Source organism: Miniopterus schreibersii, assembly GCF_964146895.1.
Source record: "Miniopterus schreibersii genome assembly, chromosome: 1".
NCBI classification, from domain to species: Eukaryota; Metazoa; Chordata; class Mammalia; order Chiroptera; family Miniopteridae; genus Miniopterus; species Miniopterus schreibersii.
This window is the reverse complement of record NC_138101.1, coordinates 82,201,759-82,216,220: the sequence shown is the minus strand read 5'-3', so window position 1 is coordinate 82,216,220 and position 14,462 is coordinate 82,201,759. Positions and strand designations below refer to the sequence as shown.

At 41.9% G+C, this 14,462-nt stretch overlaps 1 protein-coding gene across 1 annotated transcript in view; it reads right to left on the bottom strand.

Annotated features, from left to right (window-relative positions):
- LOC308567053 (uncharacterized protein C10orf67, mitochondrial) overlaps positions 1-14,219 on the bottom strand; it is a 95,763-nt gene extending 81,544 nt beyond the window's left edge. Inside the window, exons 1-2 of the mRNA XM_081158220.1 lie at positions 14,057-14,219; positions 650-770 (exon numbers count right to left, since the gene is read on the bottom strand). Coding sequence (XP_081014346.1) covers positions 650-770; positions 14,057-14,151 — 216 coding nt within the window. The 5' untranslated portion in view covers positions 14,152-14,219. The remainder of the gene's footprint in view (positions 1-649; positions 771-14,056) is intronic.
- Positions 14,220-14,462: the final 243 nt, after the last annotated feature.

Here is a 14,462-nt window from a genome sequence, read left to right as displayed (position 1 = left end):
TCCAAAGAGAGTAACAACAGCTTGCTAAACAACATAAATATGACATAAATATAAGTAGTGGTTCATATTGATAATTTTTTTTTGTTAATCTTCACCCAAGGATATTTTTTCCATTGATTTTTTTAGAAAGAATGGAAAGGAGGGGGAGAGACACACAGAGAGAGAAACATTGATGGGGGATCAAGACTGTAACCAAGGTATATGCCCTTGACCAGAATGGAACCCGCCACCCTCAGTCCGATGGCGGGTGTTCTAACCACTGAGCACACCAGCTAGGGCCATATCGATAATTTTTAAAAGCACAATGGTCATCTAATTCAGTTTGTAAAAGATGCTAACATTTTAAAAATTTTAATTGCCCGCCCGGGCGTGGCTCAGCAGGTAAGTGTCAACCTAGGATCCAGGCGATCGGGGTTCGATTCCCGGTCAGGGCACATGCCCGGTTGTGGGCTCGATCAATGACTCTCTCCTCATTGATGTTTCTATCTCTCTCTCCTTTCCTCTCCCTGAAATCAATAAAGATATATTTTTAAAAAATAAAAAATAAAATAAAAATTTTAATCATTTCAGTTCTATCAAGGAAAGAAACATAAAGGCAATTAATACTTGAAAAAATTATCTCAGAAGCTTCACATTAATCCAAACTTACCTGCACTAGGTTTTGTGTAGATGAGCTTAACTCTTTTAATGGCAAAATTTCACTGGAATCTGTCTGAGTAGCACGATCTGTGCTGAAAAAGCCAACTTTCAAATCATCTGATATGCTAATTCTGGGGAAAAAAGGAGATTAAATGCGCTTTTGTAGTAGATACTTCCTTAAAATATATATATTAGTGAGTATGTTTTTGTGTAAGTCATATGATGCTTTAAAGATTCAAAGGGTTGATAAAGTGAACAAACCTCTGAATCATCTACTGATAGCCTGAGGTTTTCACTAGGACTTTGCTGGATTATCCAATTCCCTGGACTAGTGGCATTTTGCTCCACTAATACTCATTTCCATTTTCTGAGATATTAATATCATTGTAATTAGCTAGTTTATTAATATTAACAATAGGAAGAGAGCAAAGGGAAGGTCAGACATTATAAACATGGTCATGTGGGTGGCGTCACCAGGAAGCTACAGCTTCACACTCCTCAGGGAACCACCAGTCCATTCCCTGCAGATCACTGGGGAAGGGATCGAATAAAGGGGGAGATTGGCACATGCTCTGTGAAGTCAGGGTGACGTAGGGAAGGTGCTTGTCTGTCAGTCTAGCCTAGGGAACAATGACTAGGGGGTGGGCCTCATCAGAAGTGTGTGAAAACTCCTGGTTATAATCCCCAAAGAGTTCCCTCTCTCTTGCACTGGCTCTTGTTCTCACTTGCTCTGTGGCACACATTTGCCCGTGAGCTCGCCTGTTCTCCCTCCATAGCCCTGTGGCCTTAAGCAGCTGCATGGCCCATGGCCATATGGACTCCACATGCAGGATGCTGGACTGGACTGGACTTTAATATGGAGCAGAAATTATGGGCCCCAGCCTTTATTCTGGCCCTGCTGAACACAAGATTGGGCTTCTTCCATGGCGAGATGGACAGGGATGGGATCTTGGAGGAGAACACCCTTAATTTTACACCATCAATAAAGCTTCTATGAAGCCCCATCCTCCCATGGGGGCCTCAGGAAATTCTTTTCCTAGCAGCCCCCCAAGAACTCCACTTCCACCAATAACAATATGATCTTTTTATAAGCCTCCTTTTAATATTTCATCTATTGTTTTATGGGTGCTACTACTAGAAGCCATTATAAATTATGCACAGGCATATCAAGTGAAAATACTTTAAGATAGTGGTTCTCAAAGTGTGGTCTGAGGACCTCTGGGGCTCCAAGACACTCAGGGAATCCACGAGGTCAAAATTATTGTCATAGTAATGTTAAGATTTTGTTTGCTTTTTCTTCTTTTATTCTCTCACAAGTGGTCAGTGGAGTTTTCCAGAGGCCACAGGTTATGTGACTACATGGCAGATTGAATGAGAATTCAGCTATTTTTCCTTAAGCCAGGCATTGAAAAGACTTGCAAAAATGAAGAGAGAAAAAAGACACTAGTTTTATTAAAGTTTTGTTTTGAAAAATAGTTTTTCTTTAAAATATGTTACTTATATTAACACGGAATTGATTTATCATTATTTTAAATTAATTTCTCTATTTATTTATTTATTTTCTTTAATCCTTACCTGAGGATATTTTTTCCATTGCTTTTCAGAGAGAGTGGAAGGGAGAGAGAGAAACATCTATGTGAGAGAGACACATCTATTGGCGCCTCCCCCCTCGTGCTCCCCGACCAGGGCTGGGGATCGAGCCTGCAACTAAGGTACGTGACCTTGGCTGGAATGGAACCCAGGACCCTACAGTCCTTGGATTGACTCTCTAACCACTAAGCCAAACCGTCTAGGGTTGAATTTCTTCTTTTAGATGTCTAATATGATAACTATAAATAGAGAGAACATAAACTAAAGCTCTTTGAGGTCCCCAATAATTTTTAAGACCATAAAAGAGGTCCTAAAACCAAAACTTTGAGAACTGCTGTTTTGCAATGATCATGTAACTATATTGTATCTGATTTTCAAACTCAACTCTTGAAAAGTCTGAGCAGGCCAGGAGCGCTATTTGTAAACTCCTCCTACCGACCTTTAATGACAGGCATCTCAAACAGTAACCAGAAGGCCAGTGTTTTGTATGCAACCTCTCTTTCTGAGGTTGATCAGACTTTCCAGAACTATCAGTTTCTAAAATGTCAGCTAAAAAAAGAAAGCCGTAAAAGCCCAAGTAGAATCACCAGACTTTTCAGTGCCAGCTCTGAAGACAGGGTGTCTGTGCTTGTCCTACACAGGGATGTGAGGGGAGAGTTTTCCTCTGTGACTCTGGATATTGCCACACGTGGAAATGATGCCAAGAACTGCCATAGTCATCTGGTGACCACAAGAGGGTCCAGCCAGAAGGGCAAAGCCAGAACACAGATGATGAGCTTTAAAAAGGATGGAAATAATTTTGACTGATGACTTTATTTAGCCATCGACTCAACTAGCTCTGAAATCTTTCATGCCTCTGGTTTCCCTGTAATGTTATATAATAAATGCAGCTGTAGCTGAAAGCACCGTAACTGATTATTTTGGCTATGTGACATTACATAATTACTTAACCTTTCTGTGCCTTAGTTTCGTTTTATGCAAAATAATAACACCTATTTCATAGAATTATTGTCAAGATTAGTGTGTTAATACTTAGAAGTACTTTGAAGGGTGCATGTCACATAGTAAGTTTTTTGGGCTTTTTTATGTATTTAATTTGTTAGGAATTTTAAGAGAGTAACAGTACCATGCAAACCATGGAACTGTACAGTCTCATTTTTCTGAGAGTAATACAAATCACAAGAAAAATGTAGAGAAAGGAAAAGTACATTCCTTGGCCAGAGGCCCATGTGTGTGGAATGGGTGAGGGGTGTATCTTAATTTACTCAACCACTACTTTAATTTTACAAAGTGCTGAAAATGTGAATCATACAATTTAAGCTCTAATTGATTTATCTAAACATAAGAAAGAACTTACACAGTGTTCATAAGGCATTCACTTCATTTTTGCTAAAATGATTTTCGGGTTTCTTTTCTAACCAAATAATTCCGAGACATTGTTTTTTGTTGTTGTTGTTTTTTATTTTGTTCAAAATATTACAGATGTTCTTTTTTCTCCCCAGTGACCAATTCCACCCCTCACTGACCCCCTCCCCAATCCCTCTCCAACCATTGTCTGTGTCCTCGGGTTGTGCCTATATGCATAGAAGTTCTTTGATTAATCTCTCCCCCTCCACCCACCGCCCTCCTCCATCCCTCTGAGATTCATCAGTCTGATCCACGCTTCCATGTTATTGAATCAGTTCTGTTCATCAGTTTATTAAGTTCTTTAGACTCCACATATAAGGAAGACCATGTGATGTTTGTCTTTCTCTGCCTGGCTTATTTAGCTTAGCATAATATTCTCCAGGTCCTTCCATACTGTCCCAAAGGGTAAGAGATCCTTCTTCTTTACAGCTGCATAGTATTCCATGGTGAAATGTCCCACAGTTTTTTTATCCACTCATCTACTGATGGGAACTTGGGCTGTTTCCAGATCTTAGCTATTGTAAATTGTGCTGCTGTGAACATAGGGGTGAATATATTCTTTCTGATTAGTGTTTCAGGATTCTTAGGATATATTCCTAGAAGTGGGATCACTGGGTCAAAAGGCAGCTCCATTTTTAATTTTTTGAGGAACCTCCATACTGTTTTCCATAGTGGCTGCACCAGTCTGCATTCTCACCAGCAGTGTACTAGGGTTCCCTTTTCTCTACACCCTCGCCAGCACATGTCGTTTGTTGATTTGTTGATGGGAGCCATTCTGATAGATGTGAAGTGATACTCATTGTGGTTTTAATTTCCATCTCTCTGATGAATAGTGACATTGAACATTTTTTCATATGTCTCTTGGCCATCTGTATGTCCTCTTTGGAGAAGTGTCTATTCAGGTCCTTTGCCCATTTTTTAATTGGGTTGTTTGTCTTCCTCTTGCTGAGTAGTATGAGTTCTTTGTACACTTTGGAAATTAGCCCCTTATCAGATACATCCTTTGCAAATATGTTTTCCCAGACCATGGGATTCCTTTTTATTTTGAGGCTGTTATCTTTTGCTGTGCAGAAGCTTTTTAGTTTGATGTAGTCCCATGTTTATTTTTTCTTTGGTTTCTCTTACCCTAAGAGATATATCAGTGAAAATTCCACTATGTGAGATGTCTGTGACTTTACTGCCTATGTTTTCTTCCAGGATTTTTATAGTCTTGAGATTAACATTTAAGTCTTTTATCCATTTTGAGTTTATTTTTGTGTATGGTGAAAGTTAGTGGTCTAGTTTCATTTTTTTGCATGTATCTGTCAATTTTCCCAGCACCACTTATTGAAGAGGCTGTCTTTACTACATTGTATGCTCTTGCCTTCTATTTCTTGTATGGTCTTCTATTTCTGGGGTCTCTGTTCTGTTCCATTGATCTATATGTCTGATGCTGTACCAATACCAGGCTGTTTTGATTACAACGGCTTTGTAGTACAGTTTGATATCTGGTAAAGTGATCCCTCCCACTCTGTTCTTTCTCAAGATGGGGGCAGCTATTCGGGGTCCTTTTTGATTCCATATAAATTTTAGAAATGTTTGTTCTAGATCTGTGAAATATGCTGTTGGTATTTTAATAGAAATTGCATTGAATCTATAGATTGCTTTGGCTAGTATGGACATTTTAATGATATTAAGCCTTCCAATCCATGAGCATGGTATATTCTTCCACTTGTTTATATCTTCCTCTATTTTTTTTTTTTCAGTGTCCTATAGTTTCCTGAGTACAGGTATTTTACATCCTTGGTTAAGTTTATTCCTAGGTATCTTATTTTTTTAGTTGCAATTGTAAATGGTATTATTTTTTTTAGTTTCTCTCTCTGAAAGTTCATTGTTGGTGTATAAGAATGCCCTTGATTTCCAGATGTTGATTTTGTTTCCAGCTACCTTGCCAAATTTGTTTATCAAATCTAGTAGTACTTTGATGGAGTTTTTAGGGTTTTCTATGTTCAATATCATGTCATCTGCAGATAATGATAGTTTTACTTCCTCCTTTCCAATTTGGATGCTTTTTATGTTTTCTTCCTTTCTGATGGTTGTGGCTAGGACTTCCTTTACTATGTTGAGGTATGATCCCTCTATTCCCACTTTGCTGAGACTTTTTATCAGAAATGGGTGCTAGATTTTGTCAAATGCTTTTTCTGCATCTATTGATATGATCATATAATTTTTGTCTTTAATTTGTTTATGTGGTGTATCAATTTATTGATTTGCAGATGTCATACCAGCCTTGCATCCCCAGAATAAATTCCACTTGGTCATGGTGTATGATCTTTTTAATATATTGCTGGATCCGGTTGCTAGTGTTTTAGTGAGGATTTTAGCATCTATGTTCATCAGGGATATTGGCCTGTATTTTCTTTCTTTGTAGTGTCTTTATCTGGTTTTGGGATTAGGATTATATTGGTCTCATAAAAAGAGTTTGGGAGTTTTCTCTCCTCTTGAATTTTCTGGAATAGTTTGAGAAGAATAGGTGTTAGTTCTTCTTTGAATGTTTGATAAAATTCACCTGTAAATCCATCTGGTCCAGGACTTTTGTTTGCTGGGTATTTTTTAGTACTGCTTCAATTTCATTAGTTGTTACCAGCCTATTCAGGTTTCCTGCCTCTTCCTGACTCAGCTTTGGAATGTTGTATGCTTCTAGGAATTTGTCCATTTCACCCCTGTTGTCCAGTTTGTTGGCATATAGCTGGCTCATAGTATTTTCTTACAGTCCTTTGTATTTCTGTTGGGTCGGTTGCTATATCGCCTCTTTCATTTCTGATTTTACTTATTTGGGTCCTCTCTCTTTGTTTCTTGGTGAATCTGGCTAAAGGTGCATCAATCTTATTTATCTTTTCAAAGAACCAGCTCTTGGTTTTATTGATTTTTTTTTTTTTTTTAGTCTCTATGTCATTAATTTCTGCTCTGATCTTTATTATTTCCTTCCTTCTACTTCCTCAGGGCTTTTCTTGCTGCTCTCGTTCTATTCTTTTAGTTGTTGTGTTAGATGGTTTAGCAGCGCTTTTTCTTGTTTCTTGAGGTATGGCTATACTGCTGTGAACTTTCCTCTCAGGACTGCTTTTGCTGTGTCCCATAGATTTTGGGTTGTTGTCTGTTCATTTCTGTTTTTTTCCAAGAAGTGTTTTATTTCTTCCTTGATCTCATTGGTAAGCCACTCATTGTTTAATAACATGCTATTTAGCCTCCAAGTGTTTGAATGTTTTTGAGTTTTTTTTATAGTGGTTGATTTCTAGTTTCATGGCACTGTGATCCGAGGAGGTGCTTGATATGATTTCAACCTTCTTGTATTTGTAGAGACTTGCCCTGTGCCCTGACATGTGATCTATTTTTGAGAATGTTCCATGTGCACTTGAGAAGAATCTGTATTCTGATACTTTGGGATGAAATGTTCTGTAGATGTCAATTAAATCCATTAGATCTAGTGTGTCATTTAAGGTTTGTGTTTCCCTGTTGATTTTTTGTCTTGATGATCTGTCCAGTGCTGACAGTAAGGTGTTAAAAGTCCTCCACTATGATTGTGTTGCTGTTGATCTCCCCCTTAAAGTCCCCCCCAAGAAATTTTTTATATATTTAGGTGCTCCTATAGTGGGTGCATATATATTTATAAGGGCTATAGCCTCCTGTTGTATTGATCCCTTTAGTATTATGTAGTGACCTTCTTTGTCTCTTGTTATGGTCTTTATTTTGAAGTCTATTTTGTCAGAAATAAGTATTTCTACTCCAGCTTTTTTCCTTTCCATTTGCATGGAATATTTTATTCCATCCCTTCACTTTCCACCTGTGTGAATCTTTTGCTCTCAGGTGGGTCTCTTGTAGGCGGCATATATTTGGCTCCTGTTTTCTTATCCATTCAGCTACCCTATGTCTTTTGATTGGACCATTTATTCCATTTACATTTAAGGTTACTATTGATATAAACTTATTTACTGTCATTTTTCCTCGTTATGCTGATGTACCTTTCTCTCCCTATTCCTTCATTTTCTTAAAGCAGTCCTTTTAGCATTTCTTGCAATGCTGGTTTGGTGGTACTGAATTCCTTTAGCCTTTTTCTGTCTGGGAAGCTCTTTATTTCACCTTCAATTTTAAATGATAGCCTTGCTGGATAAAGCAATCTTGGTTGCATGTTCTTGCTTTTCATTACCTGGAGAACTTCATGCCACTCCCTTCTGGCCTGAAGAGTTTCTGTTGAGAGATCTGATGTCAGCCTTATGAGGATTCCCTTGTAGGTCACTGCTTGTCTCTTTCTTGCAGCCCTTACTATTCTCTCTTTGTCTTTGACATTTGACATTTTAATTATAATGTGTCTTGGAGTGGGTCTCTTTGGGTTCCTCTTGTTTGGGACCCTCTGTGCTTCCTGAACTTGTGTGGCTTTCTCCCTCACCAGCCTAGGGAAGCTTTCTGTCATTATTTTCTCCACCAAGTTCTCTATCCTTTGCTCTCTTTCCTCCCCCTCTGGCACTCCTATAATGCGAATGTTGTTCCACTTCATGTTGTCCCAAAGCTCCTTTAGACTGTCCTCATGCTTTTTAAGTGTTTTTTCTTTTTGCTCCTCTGATTGTTTTTTTCTACTTTATCTTCTAAATCACTTATTCTATCCTCTGCTTCACTGAGCCTGCTTTTAATTCCTTCCAGTGTATTCTTGATATCAGATATAGTGTTCTTCATTTCTGCTTGATTCTTATTTATGATATTTAGCTCCCTTTTCATATTTTCGCTACATTCTTCCACTTTACCATTAAGTGTCTTGTTGTTCTCATTAATTTCCTTGAGCACCTATATAACCATTACTCTGAACTCTATTTTTGATAACTTGCTTAACTCCATCTCATCAAAATCTTTTTCTGGCAATTTTTCCTTTTCTTTAGTTTGGGGTTGTTTCTTTGTTTCCCCAATTTGGTGGCCCTTAGTGTTTGTGTCTATATATTAGATACATTTGCTGTCTCCCCGTCTTATGGGGAGGGATTTTGTATTGTGAGTCCAGTGGATCCCGGAGGTGTGTTTTCCTTATACTTCTGAGTTCTTTGCTCTAAGTGTGTCCCTTTTGTGGTTTTCCCTTTTGTGGGTTCTTTGGGCTCTCCTCTTGTGGTTGGGTCCAGATTGTTGTTGACCAGTCCTTGGGAGAACTCTCCTCTCAGGTTGGCTAACTGTGTGTCTCAGCCCCAACCACATTCTGTGAGCTGTTGTATGGGTGCTGGCAAGGCTGGATAATACACAATGAAATTTCCAGGAAACAAAGGGTATCTTACAAAATATCTTGACAATCACAATGAAAACAACCTAAGTGAAAATAGAACTGGGAGAGTGAAGGGAGAACACAAATGCTAAAGCAAAAAAAAAAAAAAAAAAAGAAGAAAGAAGAAAAAAAAAGAAAAGAAATAAAAAGGTTACAAAAGAAAGAGAGAAAGAAAAGTAAAGCTAGAGAGAGAAAAATATTATTGTTAATAGTAACAAAAATTTTAAAAAAATAATAAACTAAAATAAAATATAAAAAATAGAGAAGGTACTGGGAGATAAAGGGAGTAGAGAAAAGATTCTGAAAGAAGGGCAAGCAATAAATTATGGGAGAGAGTGGGAATAGGATAATAGTTGAAAATGAAAAAAATTAAAATGCAATAAAAAAGTAAACAGAATCTAACAATCCAACAAAAAGACAGGAAGACAGAAGGGAGAAAAATAAAAGAAAGATAGAAAAGAAGAAAAATAAAAGTTATGCCCATGGATTGAGAGGAGAGAGAGAGAGATAAAGCCTGGGCAGTGAGGGAGTCCAATAAGGGATATGAGGGAAACTATAAAGACAAGCAGTAAACTTACTGGTTATAATGATAAAGTCCCAGCAACTAAGCAAGGAATATCAAGAAAATCTTGATAGTAGCAGCACAGATAAAACAAAACAAAGCAAACCCCCAAAACATAACCAAAATACAAGCTAAGCAAAACAAAATTCTTAAAAAAATTAATTAAAAAATTTTAAAGTTAAAAACAATTATAAAATTTATAAAGAAAAATAATTTTTTTCCTCTCTCTTTTTCCTATGAAAAAGAAAGTCAATCAGGTGAGTTTCATCTGGGGAGCTTATGCTGTCTGCGACTCACTGTTTTGTATGCTGATTTCATTTCTCCTGGCAGGTGCTTGTGTATCAGCCAATGTGAGGAGCTGTTGAGGTTTGGTTCTGGTGTCCTTAGGTAGATGGTTGATCTGAGGCTCTCTGTGGGCCACCTCCTCTTGTCAGCTACTTTGCAACCTTGTGGGTCTTACTCCAGGGTTTTCTGTAGAGTCTTTAGTGTGCAAGATGGCTAGTGTAGCTCAGGGTATCACTCCCCTTACTTAGAGGTGTTGCTGTCAGGTGCTCACTGTGAGGGAGTTAGTCTCTGCTCCACTGCCAGCTCCTCAGTCCCTACCCTGTCTCTGATTCTAGTTCCCTATGCACTGGCTTGCTGCAGTTTCAGATTGACTTCAGTCTGTTGCTTTTTTGTGTGGGCAATTTAAGCAGCCTGGGCTCAGTGGGTTCGATTAAAAAACATTCCAGTGAGCACTCTGCTTGCCCAGCCCCCAGCAGGGGTTTTCAGCTTTTCCTCCAGTTCTTAAACAATAGTCCCTGAGAGTCTCATTCTAGTAATGTCCTCCTGTGAGCTGTTCTCCCTCTTCCCTCAGGACTGTGCCCTGCAGGGGTATTTGTGGCCTCAGTGAGCTGGACAAGCCCCTTTCCTGTTGGGGGTGGTGCTCCCAGGCTGCGGAAGAGGCAGGCAGGTTCCATCCCTCCCTTCCCAGCTCTGGTTGGCTGGTCGCACCAGGCTGGCCCCTCAAACAATCCACTGTGCAGACACCAATCACAGCTTCCACTGGTCTGTCCACCCAATGCTAGCCAGGAAGGTGGGAATCAGTTCGGGGATCAAAAACTCAAAAATGCACCAAGAAACACATAAGTAGAGAGTACGTCCTACAAAGTCCTGCTGCCCCCAGACCAAGGCATCCAGCAAGTTCCTTGGTCACTGGACAAGCCTACCTCCATGGACAGCTCCAGCCAATACCCTCTGGCAAGTTTCTCTGCCACCAGCCATGTCCTTTTGAGACCAGTAAGCCAAGACAAGTGGAATAGGGAAACTGGGACAGATAGCTGAAAAAACTGGCCATTTACAGCAGATGCAGAAGGTCATCTCCCTAGAGACAACTTCTAGGCCTCAGTTGTATTTCAGCTCCAGGCCCAGAAAAAGCAGAAAAACCAGGTGGGCGACACCAGAACCAGCTGCATTGACTAAGGACCCCTTCCTCTGACAGTGACCAATCAGTGGCGACCACTGACCCTGAAGGAGCACATCTAAAAATCTGATGAATATTCTGCTGAAACCCTTCCCTAAGACCTCCCCTAAGACGTCCTCTAAGATTTCTGCCTGCTAGACAGGGATAAAAACCTCAAGACTAAGGACCCAGCAAGCCCTGACCCTTTGAGGTGCAGTCGAGTCTTTCCTTTTTCCCTCTTCTTCCCTCTCTTCTTCCCCCATTTCTTCCCCTACAGGCATGCATCTTCTAAACTCTAAGAGTCTCCTGGAGACTTGCAACCAGGGGAACAATGGGCAGTGGCAGCTCATCCCAGGCTAATCCCCTGAACCTGTCTCCAGGGCCCCCTTTTCTCTGACTTCCCAGAGAGCTGGGGCAGCCCAGCTTAGGCTTTCCTGTTACTGCTTCTATGCTAAGCCCTTCCTTGTTTTACTGGCCCAGCTTTAATAAACATTCCCTCATAGGCATGTGGACTGGTGGTGTGAAATCTTTCCTGCACAAAGTCAAGAACCCACACACTACCGGCTGGCGCTAGGCAGACCCACTCAGAGCTTGGTCTCCTGTCCGGTAACACTCTCTAAGGAGGTCTTAATCTCAGCCTTTGGGAGTCATAACTACATTCTAGAATTCACAACTGCAATACTGCTTAAGACCTCTTTTACCACCTTACTTCCTTTTACTAGTTAAAAATCCTTGTTAATGTTTAATAAGAAAAAGGAAATGTTCCCTATTCAAATACTGGTGAGGTTTTTGCCTCCTGTCTGGACCCTGAGTGAGGCTACATCACTATAATAAATACAAACAGCCACCTAAACTTGACATGCTTCTTGTTATCTATAACACTGCACATTTGCCAGAGCTCTGTGCTTCACCCTTCCAGTCTATGAATGCAATCCTCTACCTCCTGGAGTCAAGCAATGCCTTTTTACTATTTATCTTCTTGTATTTTTTTTTTTTTTTTGATAGAATATTAAAGCTGGGGACAATGAAACCAGGAAAGGCCTAGGATAGAAGAAGTATGAAGAGAGAGCCTAGGCGGGGCTGCTTTGGCTTTCTACAAACGTTATGGGAAAATAGTGAGCCAAGGTGGGGCCACTGTCAGCTCACTAGGAAGTCAGAGAAAAGAGGACCTTAGAGACAGGTTCAGGAGAAAGAAAATTCACTTGAAAAGTTGATTCAAGTGGGCGTACCCCTACGAGGGCTCGCTCAACTTCATTTTTATTAAGCTTAAACATATGTGTTCTTTCTTCCTCTTTCTCCACAAGCAAAAAAAATCTATTGTGGGCAGTAGCTATATGAAATGTAGGTAGTTAATTTTACAAATAGATAATGTTAAATGTCAATTATATCTCAGAAAAACTTGAAAACAATAAAAGTGCAAAAAAATCCCCAAAGAATTTCAGGATATGATTATAAAATGTGGAGTAATGTTTTCAGTAATTCCTTGGGTGTTGTAATACTACAATATTTTAAAATTAAGCCTTGACTACGGTATCTAAAATTACACTCCACACACAATTCCCTCTGCTCCCTCCCGCTGTTTTTTCTTTAGCAGTTACCACTATTATCTAACTTACATATTATATGGTTTGCTTGTCATTGGTTTCCTGCCTGGAATGTAAACTTCACAAAGGCAGGGCTTTTGTCCATGGGTAGACTGTCTCCCAGTGCCTAACTCCACCTTAACCCCAGGACTGCAGTCAGTACTGGAGCCTCAGCCACTCACATGCTCACACCAGGGCACCAACACCGTGTCCTTAGCACTGAGGGTGAAGAGGAATGAACATGTGCATCAGTGGTTCCTTTGTTCAGGCAACGCGCACGCACTGAGCACCTGGCATCGTCAGTCTGCTCACGGAGCCCAGCGGGTTCATTTTGCTGGAGAACTACCCACCACAGAAAGCCAAGGAATCCAGGGAGGAAGTCATTCCTATCAGTAAACAACTAGAACAGGTTAGGCACTGTGTGCCTAAGATGCTTACCACGCGCTACCACCTATATGTGCCTTTTGCAACCACCAATGAACCAGGTCCTGTGTGTAGCCTGATTCATTTTAACAAACGCACCCATTTAAAACAGTTGAGCTGGGGAGACTGAGCTCCACAGCACAGTCTCACTGATCAGACCCCATGGCTGGACCGCCATTACAGCTGTGGTTCTCCCTCCCCCTCCTTCCCCCTCCTTTCCCCCCTCCTTCCCCCCTCCTTCCCCCACGCCCCTTTCTTCCCCAACCCCTCCTTTAGTGAGAGGGGCTGCCCTCTCAGCTAGGCCATCTGGCACCATGTGGCCCTTGCCTTAGAGCATTGTAAGTATTCCCATAGAGGTTAACCTACTGCTGGCTACCTACCAATTCTACAGAGTTTAAAAAAGAAAAATATAGCCCAGCTGGTGTGGCTCAGTTGTTGAGTGTGGAGTCATGAACCAGGAGGTCATGATTCGATTCCCAGTCAGGGTGCAGCCCAGGTTGGGGTCTCCATCCCCCCTGGGCATGCGCGGGAGGCAGCCCATGGATGATTCTCTCTCATCATTGGTGTTTCTCTCTCTCTCTCCCTCTCTCTGAAATCAATAAAAACATTATATATATATATATACACACTCCCCCCCCCCCCCAAACATTAGCCCTGTATTAGAGGAGGCGAAGGAGTGTGAACGATAAAAACTATAAAAAGGCTCAAAGAATAACAGGTGGAACTATATATATGGCACTCTCCTAAACACGTTAACTGGCTGACTCATTAGCTGCTCCCGGCTGACTATGCAGAAGGCCCTACTTATCATCCTCACGGCTCTTTTTCATTGGGGTGATTGAGGTTCAGAGAAGTAATTTGCCCAATTTATGGGCCCTGTAAGAGGGTCGTCAGGATTGAAGCCAGGCAGTCCCGTCCACGTCTGTGCCCTCAGTGTACAGCAATAGATGGAAGGAATCAAGGCGGCAGCCCCGCGGCCTGCGGCGCGGGCCAGGGCAGCGGCGGAGCCCGGGCGGGACCCGGCCGCCGAGGGGCGCGGGGCGCGGCGGGGGGAAGGGGAGGTGGCGCGGCGCGGCGCGGCGCGGCGCGGGGCGGGGCGGGGCGGGGCGGGGCGGGGCGCCCGCCTGCGCCGTCACCTGGGGCTGATCTGGAATTGTTCAATAGCGGACTCGAGGTACTGCAGGCTCTTCCAGCACTCCTGCTCCTCGGGCGTGTCCTCCAAGCTCTCCATGGGAGCCTGGGAGCTCGCCTCCGGCCGGCAGCCTCCCGCCAGTTCCTCCTGGAGCAAGCGAGTCCAGAACCCGCGTCCGTTGCCATGGCGACTCCTAGGAAACCGGCGGGCGCGGGAATTCTTGGGCTGCGGGTACTGCTGGGCGGGAGGGAACCGCTGGGCGGGTTCTGGAGTCCCCTCCGTGGCGCTGCCGCTGCCCCCCACGCTGGGGCTTTCCACAGGGAGCCTTCTCCCCGGACACCCCAAGCCAGGCCATTGGTGAAATAGCCCCAGAAACCTGGACCTCAGTAGATAATCCTGGACATCCCACC